This window comes from Aricia agestis, chromosome 17 (genome assembly GCF_905147365.1).
Source record: "Aricia agestis chromosome 17, ilAriAges1.1, whole genome shotgun sequence".
Classification (NCBI taxonomy): Eukaryota; Metazoa; Arthropoda; class Insecta; order Lepidoptera; family Lycaenidae; genus Aricia; species Aricia agestis.
The window spans coordinates 7399618-7417170 of NC_056422.1; the positions used below are offsets into that span (position 1 = coordinate 7399618).

Sequence of the window (17553 nt, forward strand, 5' to 3'; positions counted from 1 at the left end):
TGACATCTCGACACTGGTCAATTCAGAACAATTCAACAGTATGACTTCTATTCGGCATAAAAAGTAGAGTATGCATTAAGTCAGAGCTTAAATGACTACAGTCGTATTGATAAAAAAACGTACAGTAGTTTTCGCTTTAATATTTAACCCAGAAACTTTCAAGAGAGAGAGAGACAAGAGATTTATCTTGATGAAGAGCAAATATCTCTTTATCAGAAATATTAATCAGAGACGGTTGAGAAACGGCTCAGTGGCACATTATCCGCTATTGCTAATTGTGATTGTCTGACTGACGTTTCAATTAATCCACCCGAGGTCAGAGGAAGTTGACCAAACCAACCGTCAACGTTTGTCACTAATTTTCACTTACGACATACTTTTATTAACTAACTAGCTGTTACCCGCGACTTCGTCCGCGTCAACCAAATGTAAAATACATAGGTAAAAATAAAAAAATATCCTCCTCCTTTTTGGAAGTCGGTTAAAAAGTAGCCTAAGTTACTCCTTATTACATCTGCTATCTGCCAATAAAAGTCCCGTCAAAATCGGTCCAGCCATTTCGGAGATTAGCCGGAACAAACAGACAGACATACAGACAGACAAAAATTCTAAAAATTGTTATTTTGGTGTGAGTACCCTCTAAATATTCATATGCATGTAGTAAAAACGGTTATTTTAATATTACAAACAGACACTCCAATTTTATTTATATGTAATAGATTATTGTAAGCCACGAAACTAAACACGGTAATTAAATTTTTGTTTATTGACACAGTTGTTTTGCAGTGCCCATAATAATATAGTATGAAGTTTCAGTAGCAGGAAATTGGAACCGTATACAAATCAGTAACTTATCTAGCTGTCCTAACTTTTTAACAAAAAATTAAAACCGACTTCCAGGGTAAAAACAATAATAATTTTTAATGAACAAAAAAGTGTTAAATAATTCTTACTCTTTAATGTGCCTTATGCATAACTCTCCTAAACCTCAACTATTTCTATGTACACAATCTTCATTATTTTGAAGTCGGTACCAGCTAAGAATGCTGAGTTCTATGATAAAATATTTTTAATATTCAAGACTGGTACCGACTTCAAAATATTGAAAATTGTGTCCATAGAAATAGTTGAGGTTTAGGAGAGTTATGCATAAGGCACATTAAAGAGTAAGAATTATTTAACACTTTTTTGTTCATTAAAAATTATTATTGTTTTTACCCTGGAAGTCGGTTTTCATTTTTTGTTAAAAATAATAATTTCACTCTTTTTAGTCATATTTAATAAGCTGGTTTTTTGTACAGACCAATGTGTTATGCTTAGTGGCTGGATCCGACAGCTCGCTCTTAATCAAGCAATGATAAAATTAATGTTCATACGCCTGTCTTTAAAGGCACACATGGAAACTCATCAGCTCAACATAATATAATATTATGCTCAAATATTTCTATAATCGTCCTTATAAATTTTAAGGAGAATAACATACCTCATAGATCTTATGATCAAATTGCTAACTTGGTAACCTAAACACCAAGATCGAATCATTTACATTGAAATAACATTATAATTTTGTAAATCGTTCGACAAATTCGGGTTTCGTTCTTAAAGACGATTAAAAGTACCAATAATAAGGGTTATAATTAGATAATTCATGGTGTGGTGACTGGTGGTAGTGATAATGATGATGATGAATGTAACTTGCATAGTAGCATTTGCTTTCAGTTCTTAAACCAACTCCGAAACCCCCAAACTTGTATTTATAAGGAATCCGGAGTTCTCTTAGCACCTTCGGAACCATCGGTATATCTTATTGCAAAATCTTGCTTTTTGGGAGCATATATATATATATATATATATATATATATATATATATATATATATATATATATATATAGCATCTTAAAAAATTTAAGTAACTATATGTTTCCATATAAATTTTGAGTAGTATATGATTTCAGTTCTTAAGACAACGCCGAAACCCCCAAACATGTATCTATAAGAAGTAAGGAGTTCTGTTCACCACCTTCGAACCATGGTATATCCTGGTGCAAAATCTTACTTTTTGGTAACATATGCTTGGAATACTTCATATAAAATCAAAGAAATCATATGTTTCCATTTGAATTTTGAGGAGTTTCCTCGATTACTCATGGATCCCATCATCAGGTCACCATTTTTCTGAACATAGTACCAAATTGGAGTAATACCATATACAACAAAATAAAAATTTGAAAATCGGTTCACAAACGGCGGAGTAATCGTTGAACATACATAAAAAAAAACATATCCACAGCCGAACGTAATATAACCTCCTCGTTTTTGGAAGTCGGTTAAAAATCTGGCTGAAATTGGTCCATACCTATCTAAAGTATCCTTTGTCCTTTCCCGGGACTCAAAGTATATCCATATATACTTTGAGTCCTGGGAAAGGACATAGGATACTTTTTATCCCAGAGAAATATACGGTTCCCGCGCGATAAACTAATTTTGGCGCAACGGAGTTATGGGCGTCATCTAGTTAATCATAAGTAGGTATTAAAAGTACATAATAGAGGTTCGCTTTCGCTCGCTCGATATCAATCAATCGTTCTAGTTGTGGCGTTGACTTTGAAAGTCTTCCGCGAAGTTACTGGTTTGTTCGAGGCCGAGCGAATGTTTGCCGACTCCGCGTCGCATCACGCCTTTGACCGTCAACTAAGGATATTGCGAATTGTTTTTGAAATCTTACCGTTATTTCAAAGCAGAGATTCTGTAAGCGATCCCCTAGAGTCCAGACGATAAATTTTATTGTGCAATATCACGTATTGTGCAATATTATTGACCGTCTATAGTGTTGATATTGAACGCGCCCTTCTTTCATTGTTATTTTGAAATAATTCCTCCATCATCCATCTAATCTCCCACTAATGTGAATATGAAGGTTACAAAATATAAATTTTCTATGTTTTACCAATGTTTTACCAACGTAAATAGGAAAACGATACGTATTTAAAACCAAGAATTAAAAAAAAATCTCTTAGAATTAAAAAAAAAATGGAAATAAAGTCATTTTGGGTAACTTTGAATTGCTGTTTAACTTTGAACAATACATAATTGTTTTGTTCAAAGTTAAACCGTAATTAAAAGTTACCCAAAATGAGGTCATTATATTTTAGGGAGTCATTAAAAGCTCGCGTCTAGTAAAAGACTTCAACGGGTGCGAAGCTTTAAATCATGTTCGGGATGATAATAATAATTTTATTACATTTTTTTATTATTGTATTCATCATCAATTTCTTTCTCTGTATGAAGTGAAATGCGAAATGAGATCTCTTGATGGATGGATGCATAAAACATTATTTAATTATTGGACCTGACAAAAAAGCACTTATGCCTGACTCAAGCCCGTGGTATAATTGTAGCATGCAAATGGGTGGATCGATTTTGATGCCGTTTTTTTATTTGAAAGCTGACATGATCGAGATTTTTATTTTTTATTTTGTTTGTAGATGTGGTGCCGGCGCGGCTGAACGTGGGGGTGATGCTGTTCCTGGCGTGCTGGGTCAACTACATGCTGCGGGTCAACATGAGCGTCAACATCATCGCCATGGTGCCCGACGACCACACCGCCTCCACGTGAGTGTTGCAGCATCTTGCTGGCAGGTTAAAGTTGCTGTATCTTACTTGAATCAGCATCTTGCTAGCAGGTTGTGGTTGCAACGAATATAATGCCAGTAATGTGCTGCAGCCTGTAGTTTTACTCTGTTCAATAAGTAACCCTATTCTAATAATCTAATCCGACACAATGACAGTTTCATTCCAGTCTTGATCACAGAAAAATACTAGGTAACTAGTCTTATAAATGCTCAATAAAACCTAAACGACCGATAGAATTAGAATTTGAGCAATCAGAATTCATAATTATGAGAATATAATTTTCTAGTTTTAATTTTAAAGAGTACATAATAGTAGGTAACTGCAACCAATGTATACTCTCGTTGGCCAGTCTAATACGGAACTACTGTAAACAGTCTAAATAACATCGTGTTGACTTGTTGAGCCGACGTACGGCCTCAACAATAGCCCTCGCCGGTGTCACCGTATTGACGTAATTGCATCCACGTAGCAATTACAACGTACACGTATACGTAATACACGTAACTATGGAAAACTTGTTCACTTCTACTGACGCTAAATTAAGTTTTCCTTTAGTTTTCTCTCTTTGTTTAAAGGTCTTTAAGGATGAATCCTGTGTTGAGACTTTCTAATAAAGAGTGTACATTTACACTTCTTGTTCTTCAACTTCTACTGATGCTAAAATAAGTCTTCCTTTAGTTTTCTCTCTTTATTTAAGGATCTTTTAGGCCGTGCGTTAAAACATTATGGTAAAAAGTATACGTAGACTTTGATATCATAATATAAAATATGTAGGATCATAATATAAATTCATCGAAATTAGAACATGAAATAATAATTATAATATTATAGCGAATATAGAAACATGACTTTTTAACAGTCTATCTAACTATTATAATTTTTCTAACTTCTTTAAATTGTTTTCATAATATCACTGCATATTTTGATCTACAAAGAAATTTAGTTCCGGAATGATAGAGAAAACACAATCATAGTCGTTAATTAAAATAATATATCAAATGTTATTGGCTGGTGGTTTGATTATTTTTTATTTTCGTTCGATTCCTAGACATAAATAACTTAAAAATCTTGAAATGCGTCGTAGTTTTACAACTGACCTTTGTAAAATAAATTTTAATTTAATCTAGAGAACTTATGTCTTACCTATATCATATAAATTATGTACTATATAAATATATAAAAAATAAAATATTAAAAACAATATTATTAATTGATAAACCATTAATTATCCTGACTTCCGTCTGTATATAAATGTAGGATATAAAAATAAAATTAAAATTGTCTTAGCAATATGCAGATAACAATGGTTAATTAAACTTCTTAGATAATCTGATAATCTTATAGGATTGTAGTTACATCATACCTATATACCATCATGTAGGTAACTTAAAGCTAAAATTCTGTACTCCGTTTTATGACAAATATTGTAATATACGACCAAAAGAGAATAAAATATAGCATAGTTACATTAAAATAATATAACACGTAGGAGATAACAAAAAGAGAAGCCCTTCATACCTAGCTATGGTGAACGGTTATTTTTATATTATATTAGGTATCTTTCTGTGGCCTCGCAGGTCTACTTTCCGTCCGTTTTACGAATTTTCGATTAGATCACATGTCCTGATTCCTGACGCAACTTGTACATTTTTTACCTATCCCAAAAACTGCACTACTCCGAGTAAGTTTTTATTTCAAACGAGCTTTTGCCTGCGGCTTCGCTCGCGTTAAGAAGTATTATTATATACAAACTTTCATTCCCTATTTTAACCCCTTGCGGGTAGAATTGATCAAAATCCTTTCTTAGCGGATACCTACGTCATAACAGCTACTTGCATGCTAAATTTCAGCCCGATCCATCCAGTGGTTTGGGCTGTGCGTTGATAGATCACCATGTCAGTCAGTCACCTTTGAGTTTTATATATTTAGACGAGCTTTTGCCCGCAGCTTCGCTCGCGTTAGAAAGTATTATTATATACGAACTTTCATCCCCTATTTTGACCCCTTGGGGGTGAAATTGATCAAAATCCTTTCTTAGCAGATGCCTACGTCATAACATCTACCTACATGCCAAATTTCAGCCTGATCCGTCCAGTGGCTTGGGCTGTGCGTTGTTGATCACTATGTCAATCAGTCAGTCAGTCACCTTTGAGTTTATATATTATATAGAAGATGTCGTCGTGACAACTTTTTTCAGGAAATTCGTAAACACAGGGTTATGAAATTAAATAATAACAAATAATAAGTAATACGTGATGTTAAAACTATTTTGACCAAAACTTTTCATTGCAACTATCCATAGTCAGCTATCAATAAAATATTCCAATGATTACAATAAATAATAATAATTATCATTGTTTCACGAAGAAAATCACCAATACAACTAAACGACCTTCACCTGAATAACGATAATGATATGAAAATTTCTTGTTAATTATTTATTATTTACGACTTAATATCAATTATTCATTCACTACAAGTTTATTTTTACTCAAAACACGAACTAAAATATTTGAATTATATTTTCAAATGTTATATGCCGTATTTTAAGCTAATAGAGTTTCCCAAAGCAGTTTTCTTTCTTTACCTTTTTTGTATCTTGTCAATGTTCATGAAAAAACTGCTGAACCAATTTTGATGAGATAAGAATCGGGAAAGGACAGTGGATAATTTTGTACCGGAAAAATGTACATGAATCTTAGCGCAACAAAGTGGCGGGCAAATTTTGTTTAACATTATGACAATTTAGCGACAACGTGTATCTCATCTGGGCTTCAAATTTCGTCTTACGATTATTCGTAATGCTATTCATATGTAGTATTCATTGAAGAAGAGAATTTCCTTCACTGCGACTATACGATATCTGTAACAACACTTACCTTGATTGAAACTATAGAGCATGACGAATCAGTCACAAATGCATATTAGATGTGTATGTTAAAGAATGTAAACATAATATAATAGTTTACTTCCCGAAGAAAATCATACAAAATCTAAAACAATAGATATAATTACTTATTATACTTAATATTGAAATACTCGTAAAATTTTTCATTTACATAAAAATTAAATTGTATCCCGAAATGGTACTTGCTTATCCTAAAGCCTTTTTAGGGTTCCGTAGTCAACAAGGAACCTTTATAGTTTCGGTCTGTCCGTCTGTCTGTCCGCGGTTTTGCTCAGAGACTATAGGACCTACAAAGCTGTAATTTGGCATGATTACACATATATTAATGATGCTGACAAAATGATATATAAAATCTCAAAAAAAATTATGTTACCCCCTACACATCAAGTGGGGATGATTTTTTTTTCGCGCCCACTCTATCGTGTGGGGTGTCGTTGGATAGATTTTTTAAAAATATTATGAAGATTTATAAATAATTTTAAAGAAAAGTGGAAAAAATCTTCTACCAACTAAACGGTTGCTTCTGGAAATGTGAAAAAAATTCACGGGAGTAGAAAATATTATTGAGTACTGAGTAGTGCTGAATTTATAAGGAAAACTATCACAGCTAAGAAGACTTCATAAGTTATATTGAGTAATTATAGTCGATTAACTAAAAAAAATGTATTCGGCGAAGTATAAAGGAACTTTTTGTTCAAGTCCTTTTGAAAGTTACTGGGATGATGTTGTTAGTAATGTAAAACACGTTTTAAATAAAATAACAGTAGCTCCCACACCGGTTTCGGTGACGGTGACCGGTTTCATTGAAACCAGACCAGCTACGCAGGAGTAATTTTATAGTGCCCAAGTGTGTGCGCAGTACACAAGAGCACTCTCTATTCCTTTACTCTCATAACCCAGTGCGACGGAAGACCGACACGACCGGCGAGAGATCAGGCGCAGGACCGTCTTTTTACATGCCCATCCGACGCATGGATCATCTTACTTATCAGACAATCAGGTGATCAGCATGCATTGTCCTAACCAAACTTGGAAATAACATGTTTCCAACGCAGGAATCGAACCCACGACCTCCGAGTCAAGAGCCGTGCTCTATACCACTAGACAACGGAGGCGTTCAATGTACATTCATTGACCATACAAACATTTGCAAAAACTAGTGGTACTACGGAACCCTATATTGCGCGTGGCTCGACACACACTTAGCCGGTTTTTTATCGTTTTTCAACAGTGAATAAAAGTTCAAAATAATTTTGAATAATTATGTATTTAATTTCCAAGTCATACGGTAGCTATTAATAGATAAGAATCACATAATATGACGTATATTACATAATTATGCCTCATGCAGCGATAAACGGTTTTTATCCTACAGTTGCAGTTCTCATAATAGAAGTCTGATGTGTTTCTAATGGATTGGTTTTATTATATTCCTACATACCTGTATGAATGTTCTTTCTTGGGAAGCATTCTGTTGACTAGCTATGTGACATACATTCATTCACATAAATCATAAAGCATCATAAAAAAGTTTTTTACATTGTTTAAAGTTTATTATTAACATACCTTTAAAATAAATTTTTCATTGACGTCATTGAATGTTTTATTTAATGACGGTCAAGTAAAATCACAGGACATAAGTTGTCCCAATTATCACGAAAAAATTTGGAAGATCCTCCCTATGCGGGCAACTATGACAACGCCGACAAAAAATTTAATACTATTAATTATTATAAGCAAACTGCAAATAAAAAGATTACAATAACTATAACCATTTATAACAAACCATTATTCTGATTAATTTTAACGGATGCAGGTCCTCATCGGTTAAAAATATTGAATTAATTAAATTTTAAAAATTAATTGAATTACATTAAAATGGATACCAACGATATATCAATAAAACCTGTGGAAAAAATTTGATATTTGAAATCATTATCTGCAATAATGTAGGTCGCCATAATAAATATTTGTTGTGTGATAAATTCTTGGAAATCCTCGTGTTCTTTGTTCCACTGATAATATCTGTGAGAAACAGCACGTAGAAGAAATAATGCTCAATAATGACCACTGTAAGGAATAGATAATACAAAATTGTTTAATTGATAAAATACAATATACTAACGAAAGATGAGATCACGATTTTTAGGGTTCCGTACCCAAACGGGTAAAATCGGGACCCTATTACCACATAATATATATTAGTAGTACCAACTATTACTAAGACTTCGTTGTCTGTCCGTCTGTCTGTCTGTCGCCAGGCTGTAACACAAGAACCGCTATAGCTAGACATCTGAAATTTTCACAGATTGTGTATGTCTGTTGCCGCTATAACAACAAATACTAAAAACAAAATAATATTAATATTTAAGGGGGCTCCCATACATCAAACGTGATTTTTTTGGTCTTTTTTGCTCGATATCAATAATGGCAATAGGTAGTCACATGAAATTTTCACAAAGGCCTAAAATATATGTGTACTTTAATAATTAATAATAATATTTAAATGAAATAAACATTTAAGGGGGCCTCCCATACAAAAAACGCAATTAGTCGAGCGCGCGCGCGAGACTAATCATTTAATCTAAGTTGATAGCATTTGTATTTTTTTTGTTATGCGCCTTCAAACTTGGATATTCAAGTCGAATTTTTTTTCAATTAAATTTCTTAATATTTGTATACAATTCGATAACTTATGCAATTAAAAGCAACCTTTGTTATGAAACCACTTTCATAAACGCAATATTTAATATACCTGTCGAACAAAGTTGTCTCCCGATGCGTACAAACTACGAAAGACTGACGTCATACTTTCGTAGCACTTTGTATGGAGCGTTTCGGGCAGGTCTTTTTTATGAGATATTTGAATTGTCATATCTTGGTGAATTTTTAAGCTATCAGAGTCATTCTTTCAACGATGTTTCTATTTTTTAAGTGTCTTTCAATTACCGATAAGAAAAAAAAATAGTCATCATGCCTATTGAGGAGCACAACGTGAGGAGGATATAATTAATTGAAACTAGCATTAACATGCTCGTTTTTCTTGCAGAGAGAACAGCGAATGCAAAGCTATCGCGACCAACGACAGTCTGCTGCGGGACGACGCGGCGGAGGTGCGACAGGAGATGAAGGTAATTGTTTAGAGATGGCAGGATTCCAAAATCAAAAATATATTATTCAGAGTAAATTTTATAAAAATATATTTTGGACAGGTTTCGAATATGGTGCTCAGTGCTCACCACCTGTTCAGGAACTAACTCGCCGAGAAGACCCGGCGTAAGACACTCGTACGGGACCATCTTTCACTTTTTTAATTTGACCGAGGAATAAATAATAATAATTTAAGGCTTTACAACAATGCATAACTACAAGATATTTTACATATTTAGTTACTTTCTTTAAGGCGGGGATTAATCTCAATCCAAAACTATAACTTTGCACACAACCAAAGACCAAGCGTATAGGCATCGCAATAAGATTCATTTTAGCTTAGCATAAAACTGATGTCACTTGAGCGGATTTTCTCTATTTTTTCATGTTTTTTTTAAATATCTTTGGAAATAAACATTATGAAACAAAATTGTTCGGTTAAAGAATTTTTAATATAGATTTACTAACAATTTATTCAAACAAAATGTATAATTATCCTAGTTAATACTTATATTTCGATGAAATAGATTTTTATCGGAGGTGAGTTTGTAAATTAATTACAGCCAAAGTATTACGTTTTATTAAAATGTTTATGGTTTAAGGTATTTTAAATATTGTGCTTTATACCTCATATTTTTTAAAACTTCGTTATTATATTGGAACTAGGTAAACCGGAAGTCGCGGAATAACAAATTGGGGTTTATCCTCGCCTTAAATACACGCTTCTTTCACATAGACCTCTTTCTATCGGACATTCTAAAGTACCTTTATTTTATTAGATACCTGTATTTACAACACCTATATTAAAGTAGATGGTAATTTAGGATTCTTTCGAAGCTCTTCGCACATTTCTTTTAGAGACTGCTTTTAGCACTTGAATGTGACATGAAATAATCTTTCGTAGTTATAATTCAACTGTGTATTTTTTACCCAAGTAAATAACTTGTGATTATATTGTGATAAGTACAAGCACTAAGGTGTCACCAATAGACCTTTGGGTATATAGTTTGTTTTGACCTTTATATATAACCATAATATATAAAGTTCAAAGGTCGAGAAGGCTGCAGTATGTCTTATGCAAGATACGCATCTTTGATAGCTCTACGTACAAAACTAAGGCATCTCAAGGTTCTATTGAAGATGAGATAGAATGGTCGCAACTTACAATTTCATTAAGTATTATTTATTTATTACTATTGTGTGCACTTTACAAATACAAACAGTGATTCCCAAAATTTACTGGGATAGGCGTTTTCAAGTAGCTTAGTGTTCGTGTAAGTATAATAAGTTTGTTTCATGTTCCATTCTCGAAAATTTTGGAACATTAGCTTGACGAGCATGACATTGTGATATAGGGCAGCCTTTTCACCTTGTGATAATGTGATGGACCAACGCAAAAATTGTTTGAGGGGAATGTTCGTCTATTGTATCCCCTTCTCTGTGTTCGTATGTGATAGATTAGAATCTAGATGATCGACTTGTTTGTGCACTGTGTGTGTGTTGTGTATTGTATAACAAGGAGCTATACAACTCACAATCACACAAAAACTTCTCAATCATGGTTTTCCATGAAAATCGCGAATAGCAAATATCGAAGCACTATTTCAGTGTTTACAATTTAGATAAATACTAGACTGCTCTTCTTTTCTCACTCTTCTTTCCTTCTCTTCCAGGCTGCCAACACATACGACTGGACGGCGCAGCAGCAGGCGTACATCCTCTCTAGCTACTTCTGGGGCTACGCCATCACGTGCCTAGTCAGTGGAACAGCGGCGGAGCTGTGGGGGCCTCGCAACGTGGTGTTCTACACCATGCTGGTCAGCGCCGTGCTGACTATACTGACACCGCTGACAGCTAACGTACACTATCTGATGCTGGTGGCAGCGAGATTCGTTATTGGGTTGGCTGGGGTAAGTTAGCTTATTGATTAGTGTGATCGCAGTAGAGTTGTGGAGGCCGGGGAACGGTGTGTTCTACACCATGCTGGCCACCATGCTAATTTTACTGACACCGTTGACAGCTAACGTTCACTACTTGATGCTGGTGGCAGCGAGATTCGTTATTAGGTTGGCTGGAGTAAGTTAGCTTATTGATTAGTGGGATCGCGGTAGAGTTGTGGAGGCCACGGAACGGTGTGTTCTATACCATGCTGGTCAGCTCCGTGCTGACTATATTGACATTGCTGACAGCTAACGTACGCTACCTGATGCTGGTGACAGCGAGATTCGTTATTGGGCTGGCTGGGGTAAGTTGGTTCGTCTTTGAGTTAACGCTGTTAGTTAATATAAGTTGAGGGCCTCAAGCGCTAATCTCTATATAAACACACCGGCAAAATTAGAGGAACATAACAAAATTTTCAATTTTTTTTAAATTGTTCACTGAATTGATTATTAAAAAATAAATTTTATATAAATTTAGAGCATAAAAACGTGAAAAATAGAAAAAAATCAGCAAAAATCAAAAAATTAAGAAAATCTTTGAAATTTCAGTAGTAAGTTTTTAAGATAAATTCTCCATTTTTATTAAAGAAATGCCATGTTAAAAGCGTGTAATGCCTTCTATGGATCTCAAGAGGGCCTGGATACACCATTCCATGCTTGCATTTTAATTGTCAATCATTTCCTGTGGGATATTCTCCTACTCCTCCAGTAGCGCCAACTCGAGCTCCTGGACACATTTTGGAGCTGGAGTTTTAACTCGTACCGTTCACCCATTGATGTGCCACACGTCTTCAATCGGATCCACATCCGTAGACCACGCTGGCCTCTCCACCTGGGCTACGCCAGCTTCGTTTAGGTAATAATGCCCGATTTTCTTACTTTATGGACGCACATAAAATTGAAATTACTACCTAAAACTGTGTAAAAGGCACACCATGCAGTTCCAGGATGTCGGTGCTATAGCTCTTTACTGTCAAAGTACCATCATCTATAATCATCAGCTCCATGCGGGCTCCAAATCATATGCAACTCCAAACCATTACGAAGCCTGCATCATAGGCCACTGTTTCCGGGAAGTTTGATGGCCTGTAGCTTTCCTTATAATTTATCCACATTCTTTATCGCCTGTCAATACAATGTACACAGAATTTGCTCCCATCACTGTACAGCACAAGATTTCACTCACTTGTCTAATTTTGATGTTCACGCGCAAATCTTAGCCTGGCTCTTCGGTGTCCTGTCTCAAGTTTTGGTGCCCTTGCTGGCACTTTTGAGTTTAATTTAACTTCTTTGAGTCTTCTTCTTACTGTACATTCACTTACACGTTCATCTTGGACCTGTTCCGACAGTTTTCGCGTCTGCATAGCAGTTTGAGGTCGATTTCTTAAGTTTTGTTTCCTTACAAAATGGTCATCCTGAACCATTGTCACCCGATATCTGCCTTGTTCTCGTCTCCGAACGTAAGATCCAGTCTCTCTGAAGCGTTGAAAGTTACGATGAACCACGGAAGCCGACACACCTAGCCTGACTGACCGAACGGTAGGTGTGACCTTTCTCTATCGTGGTTACAGCTCTAGCTGTCGCAGATGCTGGGAAATCACTAATTTTGTATCTAAGCAATGTGTTCTTCCAAAAACCAAACAATCAAATGAGCTGAGCATACCTTGCACCCCGCTAAAACGCCATTCTTATCAGGAACACTTACAACGTCAATAATCGAAAAACACTTATTAGGGCATAATTGCTATAAAAACCTGTCAACTTGCCAGTTTTGTTCAATATTTTATTTCTTGAATGAGCTTAGAAGCTATAAAAAAGGCTTTCAGACAGCCCGGCCCACTTGAGTTCAAGTTTTGGCCCTTTTTACCAATGTTCCGCTAATTTTGCCAGTGTGTGTAATATAGAAAAACGCGATATAGGATGTTGACGCTAATTTTGATACCATAACAATGTTATTCGTGCCTGTGTTTAAAATGTCTTGCCTTCTCTTATAATATGTATACGCAGAAAGTCATTCTGGGACACTTCCTAGGATGAGGATTAGCCCAGATTAATTATATTGTGTTGAGTGCTATTTTGACATGTCCGTGTATTCGTAATTGTCTGTGGCTTTGTAAGATTTGTACCTAGTTGATATAAGTTGTGCATTTACCTACGTATTATAACCCTGAAATATGACGGAAAACGGAAACAATAATAATAATATGTTATAAAATATTTTAATTAAATATTGAAGAAAAATATTTTAATGACTATAATTAGCAAGGTTGTGGAGTAGACAGTTTGTTCACACCTTAATGTGGGCGGATTTATTGTTGGTCTTATATTTAGGTTAGGTCACACCTAGACTCAAATCAAAGGTGCTGGAAGAGTCGCCGTCTTGTATCTTATTACTTCTTGTATAGTATGTATCGCCTCCCTACGCTTCCCTAAATATCAAAACCCTACTAAATTAAATATACGTATTAAAAAATAAAAGTCTTATAATATAATTATGTATAGTTTAATAAAAATATCGCCTCCGTGGTCCAGGTTCTGATCGTGGATCTTGACTCGGAGGTCATGGGTTTGATTCCCACGTTGGAAGCATGTTCTTTTCAAGTTTGGTTAGAGCAATACAGGCTGATCACCTGATTGTCTGACAAGTAAGATGATCCATGCGTCAGACGGGCATTTAAAAAGTCGGACCTGCGCCCTAGACAGTATTTAGTGGAAGTTTAATTTTGGATTCAGCATCGCGTCTTATTCTTACACGTTGGTTACGTAAAATTATCGGTTCAAATAACATAATAATACAATAATTTCAAAAACACATTAACAAATACATAAAATAAACACTGAAGTGATAACTTCAGCGTCATTAAAGACTCAATAAAGACCTATTAGCAGAGATCCTAAGCACGACTCATTTAGTATTGATTAGTCAGTTGTAGCGACTAAAAATGTTTATATCAGCTACACTCTGCTGGGCGATTGCGACGCATTTTTTTAAAATATCAAAACTCTACTAAATTAAATATGTGTATTAAAAAATAAAAGTCTTATAATATAATTATGTATAGTTTAAACGGAAATATATTTAATATTTTTAATATTAAATATATTTCCGTTGTCTGGTACCCGTAACACATTGTCCTTCAGGTACTTAGCATTTTTTTAAATGAAATAAGGGGGCAAACGAGCAAACGGGTCACCTGAAGGAAAGCAACATCCGTCGCCCACGGACACTCGCAGCATCAGAAGAGCTGCAAGTGCGTTGCCGGCCTTTTAAGAGGGAATAGGTAATAGGGGAGGGTAGGGAAGGGAAGGGAATAGGGGAAGGTAGGGAAGGGAAGAGAATAGGGGAGGGTAGGGAAGGGAATGGGGTAGGGGATTGGGCCTCCGGTAAACTCACTCACTCGGCGAAACACAGCGCAAGCGCTGTTTCACGCCGGTTTTCTGTGAGAACGTGGTATTTCTCCGGCCGAGCCGGCCCATTCGTGCCGAAGCATAGCTCTCCCACGTATGGCATGGGGCCACAGTCCACACTCCAGACTGACGTGGTGTGAAGCGTCTATACTCTATGATATTATGATTGCACAGATATTATATCGTTGCAGTTCCATACTAGGTATTCAGATGTTATTATTAAACATTGTTTTAATTTGTCTGTTCCTCGAGTTTTCCCTACCTGTAGTATCTACATCTGACATCTCTATTTTTAACCACACACCACAACCATGACAAAAAAGAGGGATGTTATAAGTTTGACGTGTCTGTCTGTCTGTCTGTGGCATCGTAGCATCAAACGGGTGGACCGATTTTTTTTTTCATTTATCGATTCGATACGCGCACGTAATCACAATCTTGTATGTGGCGGAACTGCACAGTTTTATCGCACCATGTAGCTAGAGTATAATAAATCCAAATAGCCATGAGTGAATAGTCAAGACAATGTGTCGTTATCGTCGTAAACGTCCATGCATGAAAATTGACTTGGCGGTTTTATTACACATAAACCTTATTAAAGTAAATAAACGTGTGTTTTAATTTGATTTCAATATACAATATAAACAACATGACTGTTTATTTTAACAAAAGTTCTTTTTTTATTCTTTGTTAAAATGTTTAATGCTGAGCGTAGTACGCTCTTCGTCTTTATGTTTAAGATGAAAATAAAAAAGATTCATGATTCTAATTTGAAATTCAAATAAGTTGTGAACTGCAAATAATTTAAAAATTACTGTCTACGATATGTTTTGTACCAAAAACATTTGTCAACGCAGGCAATAAGTTTTTAGTACCATAATTTGCTATTAAGGCACTATAATTTTATTGCCTATAATTCTTCATCATTTCATTCTTCTTTTTTTTGTATTTATTAAACCACATTATTTAGATTATTTAGATTTAGAAGTAAAGATATTGTTCATAAGAAAATATAGAGTAAGTAAAATATTCGCTAGATACCTATAATTTCATTGTCATGTTTCGATCCAAAACTCTAAATTAAGAAAGTATAATGTTTAAACGTAGTTATAGCTAGAGGTGTTATGTTTAATGGTGACATAGAACTTGAAACTCTTAAATAACATTATCTAATGTTCATGCTGTAACAATAAAATAGTAATAGCAATACCTGTTATAATATAACATACTGAAAACTGAATGAGTTAAATTTTGTAACAAATTTTGTAAAAACTAGGAGCTGTTTTACAATTACAAAATAAGTGATCTCAATTTGAGCTTGTTAGGAAATTTTGTAGTTGACGTGTTGAGCGATAAAGATATAGGTAACATACACGATCCAAATAAGAATTGTCATCAATAATTCTTGACTAGTGATGAGCAAAGCAAGACCAACACCAAGACTCGTTTTATACGTGGGAGAGCCATGCTTTGGCACGAATGGGCCGGCTCGACCGGAGAAATACCACGTTCTCACAGAAAACCGGCGTGAAACAGCGCTTGCGCTGTGTTTCGCCGAGTGAGTGAGTTTACCGGAGGCCCAATCCCCTACCCTAATCCCTTCCCTACCCTCCCCTATTCCCTTCCCTTCCCATCCCTACCCTCCCCTATTATCCTATTCCCGGTATTAAAAGGCCGGCAACGCAGCTGCAGCTTTTCTGATGCTGCGAGTGTCCATGGGCGACGGAAGTTGCTTTCCATCAGGTGACCCGTTTGCTCGTTTGCCCCCTTATTTCATTAAAAAAAAAAAAAAAAAAACTCGACCAGTCTTGGGCTTGCTTGTGCAGTCTTGGTCTTGGTCTTGCTAAAATCTGTCTGGTCTTGTTCTTGTTCTTGCACACCAAGTCTTGGTCTTGGTCTTGCATTTTTTGCAAGACCAAGACCAATTTTGCTCATCACTATTCTTGACTGTTGATCAATAATATGAACAGACCCTCAATGAAATTAACATCATCACATATTACTCCCAATCATTGCCACTTCAGAAGCTCATACTACAGAAACATAAAATTATTACCTGCTATCGTCGCAATAATAATTTATTATTAGAATTCCAAGTACTTTTAAACAAAAAATTAAGGTTTAAACAATAGAATAAGTGATAAATGCCGACGACACAATAGTTTGCCTTCTATAATTATAGTCTATATTATCATTTTGTAATATCCTTTCACATGTATTATTTTTGCTACACTTGAACGAAATGTTATACTTAATACATAAAATTGAAAATTCGATAAGTTTCTTTAATAAGTAAACATAATGTAATGTTATTCGCAGCATTCTGGAATACTGTTCACCGGTATGGAATCCAACTTATCAGACGCATTGTGATCGCATCGATCGGATACAGAAACGTGTTGTTTATTTTTTATGTTTCAATAATCCTATGTGCAGAAGGTTTTTAGTTATGAAGACAGACTAAATCACTTCCAAATATCGACTTTAAAAGCGCGCCGCAAAATGCTGGATATG

At 35.1% G+C, this 17553-nt stretch overlaps 1 protein-coding gene across 1 annotated transcript in view; it reads left to right on the plus strand.

The window, feature by feature from the left end:
• Positions 1 to 17553, plus strand: part of LOC121735381 (putative inorganic phosphate cotransporter) — a 42456-nt gene that overhangs the window by 12140 nt on the left and 12763 nt on the right. The window contains exons 2-4 of the mRNA XM_042126195.1: positions 3486 to 3612; positions 9591 to 9672; positions 11365 to 11601. Coding sequence (XP_041982129.1) covers positions 3486 to 3612; positions 9591 to 9672; positions 11365 to 11601 — 446 coding nt within the window. The remainder of the gene's footprint in view (positions 1 to 3485; positions 3613 to 9590; positions 9673 to 11364; positions 11602 to 17553) is intronic.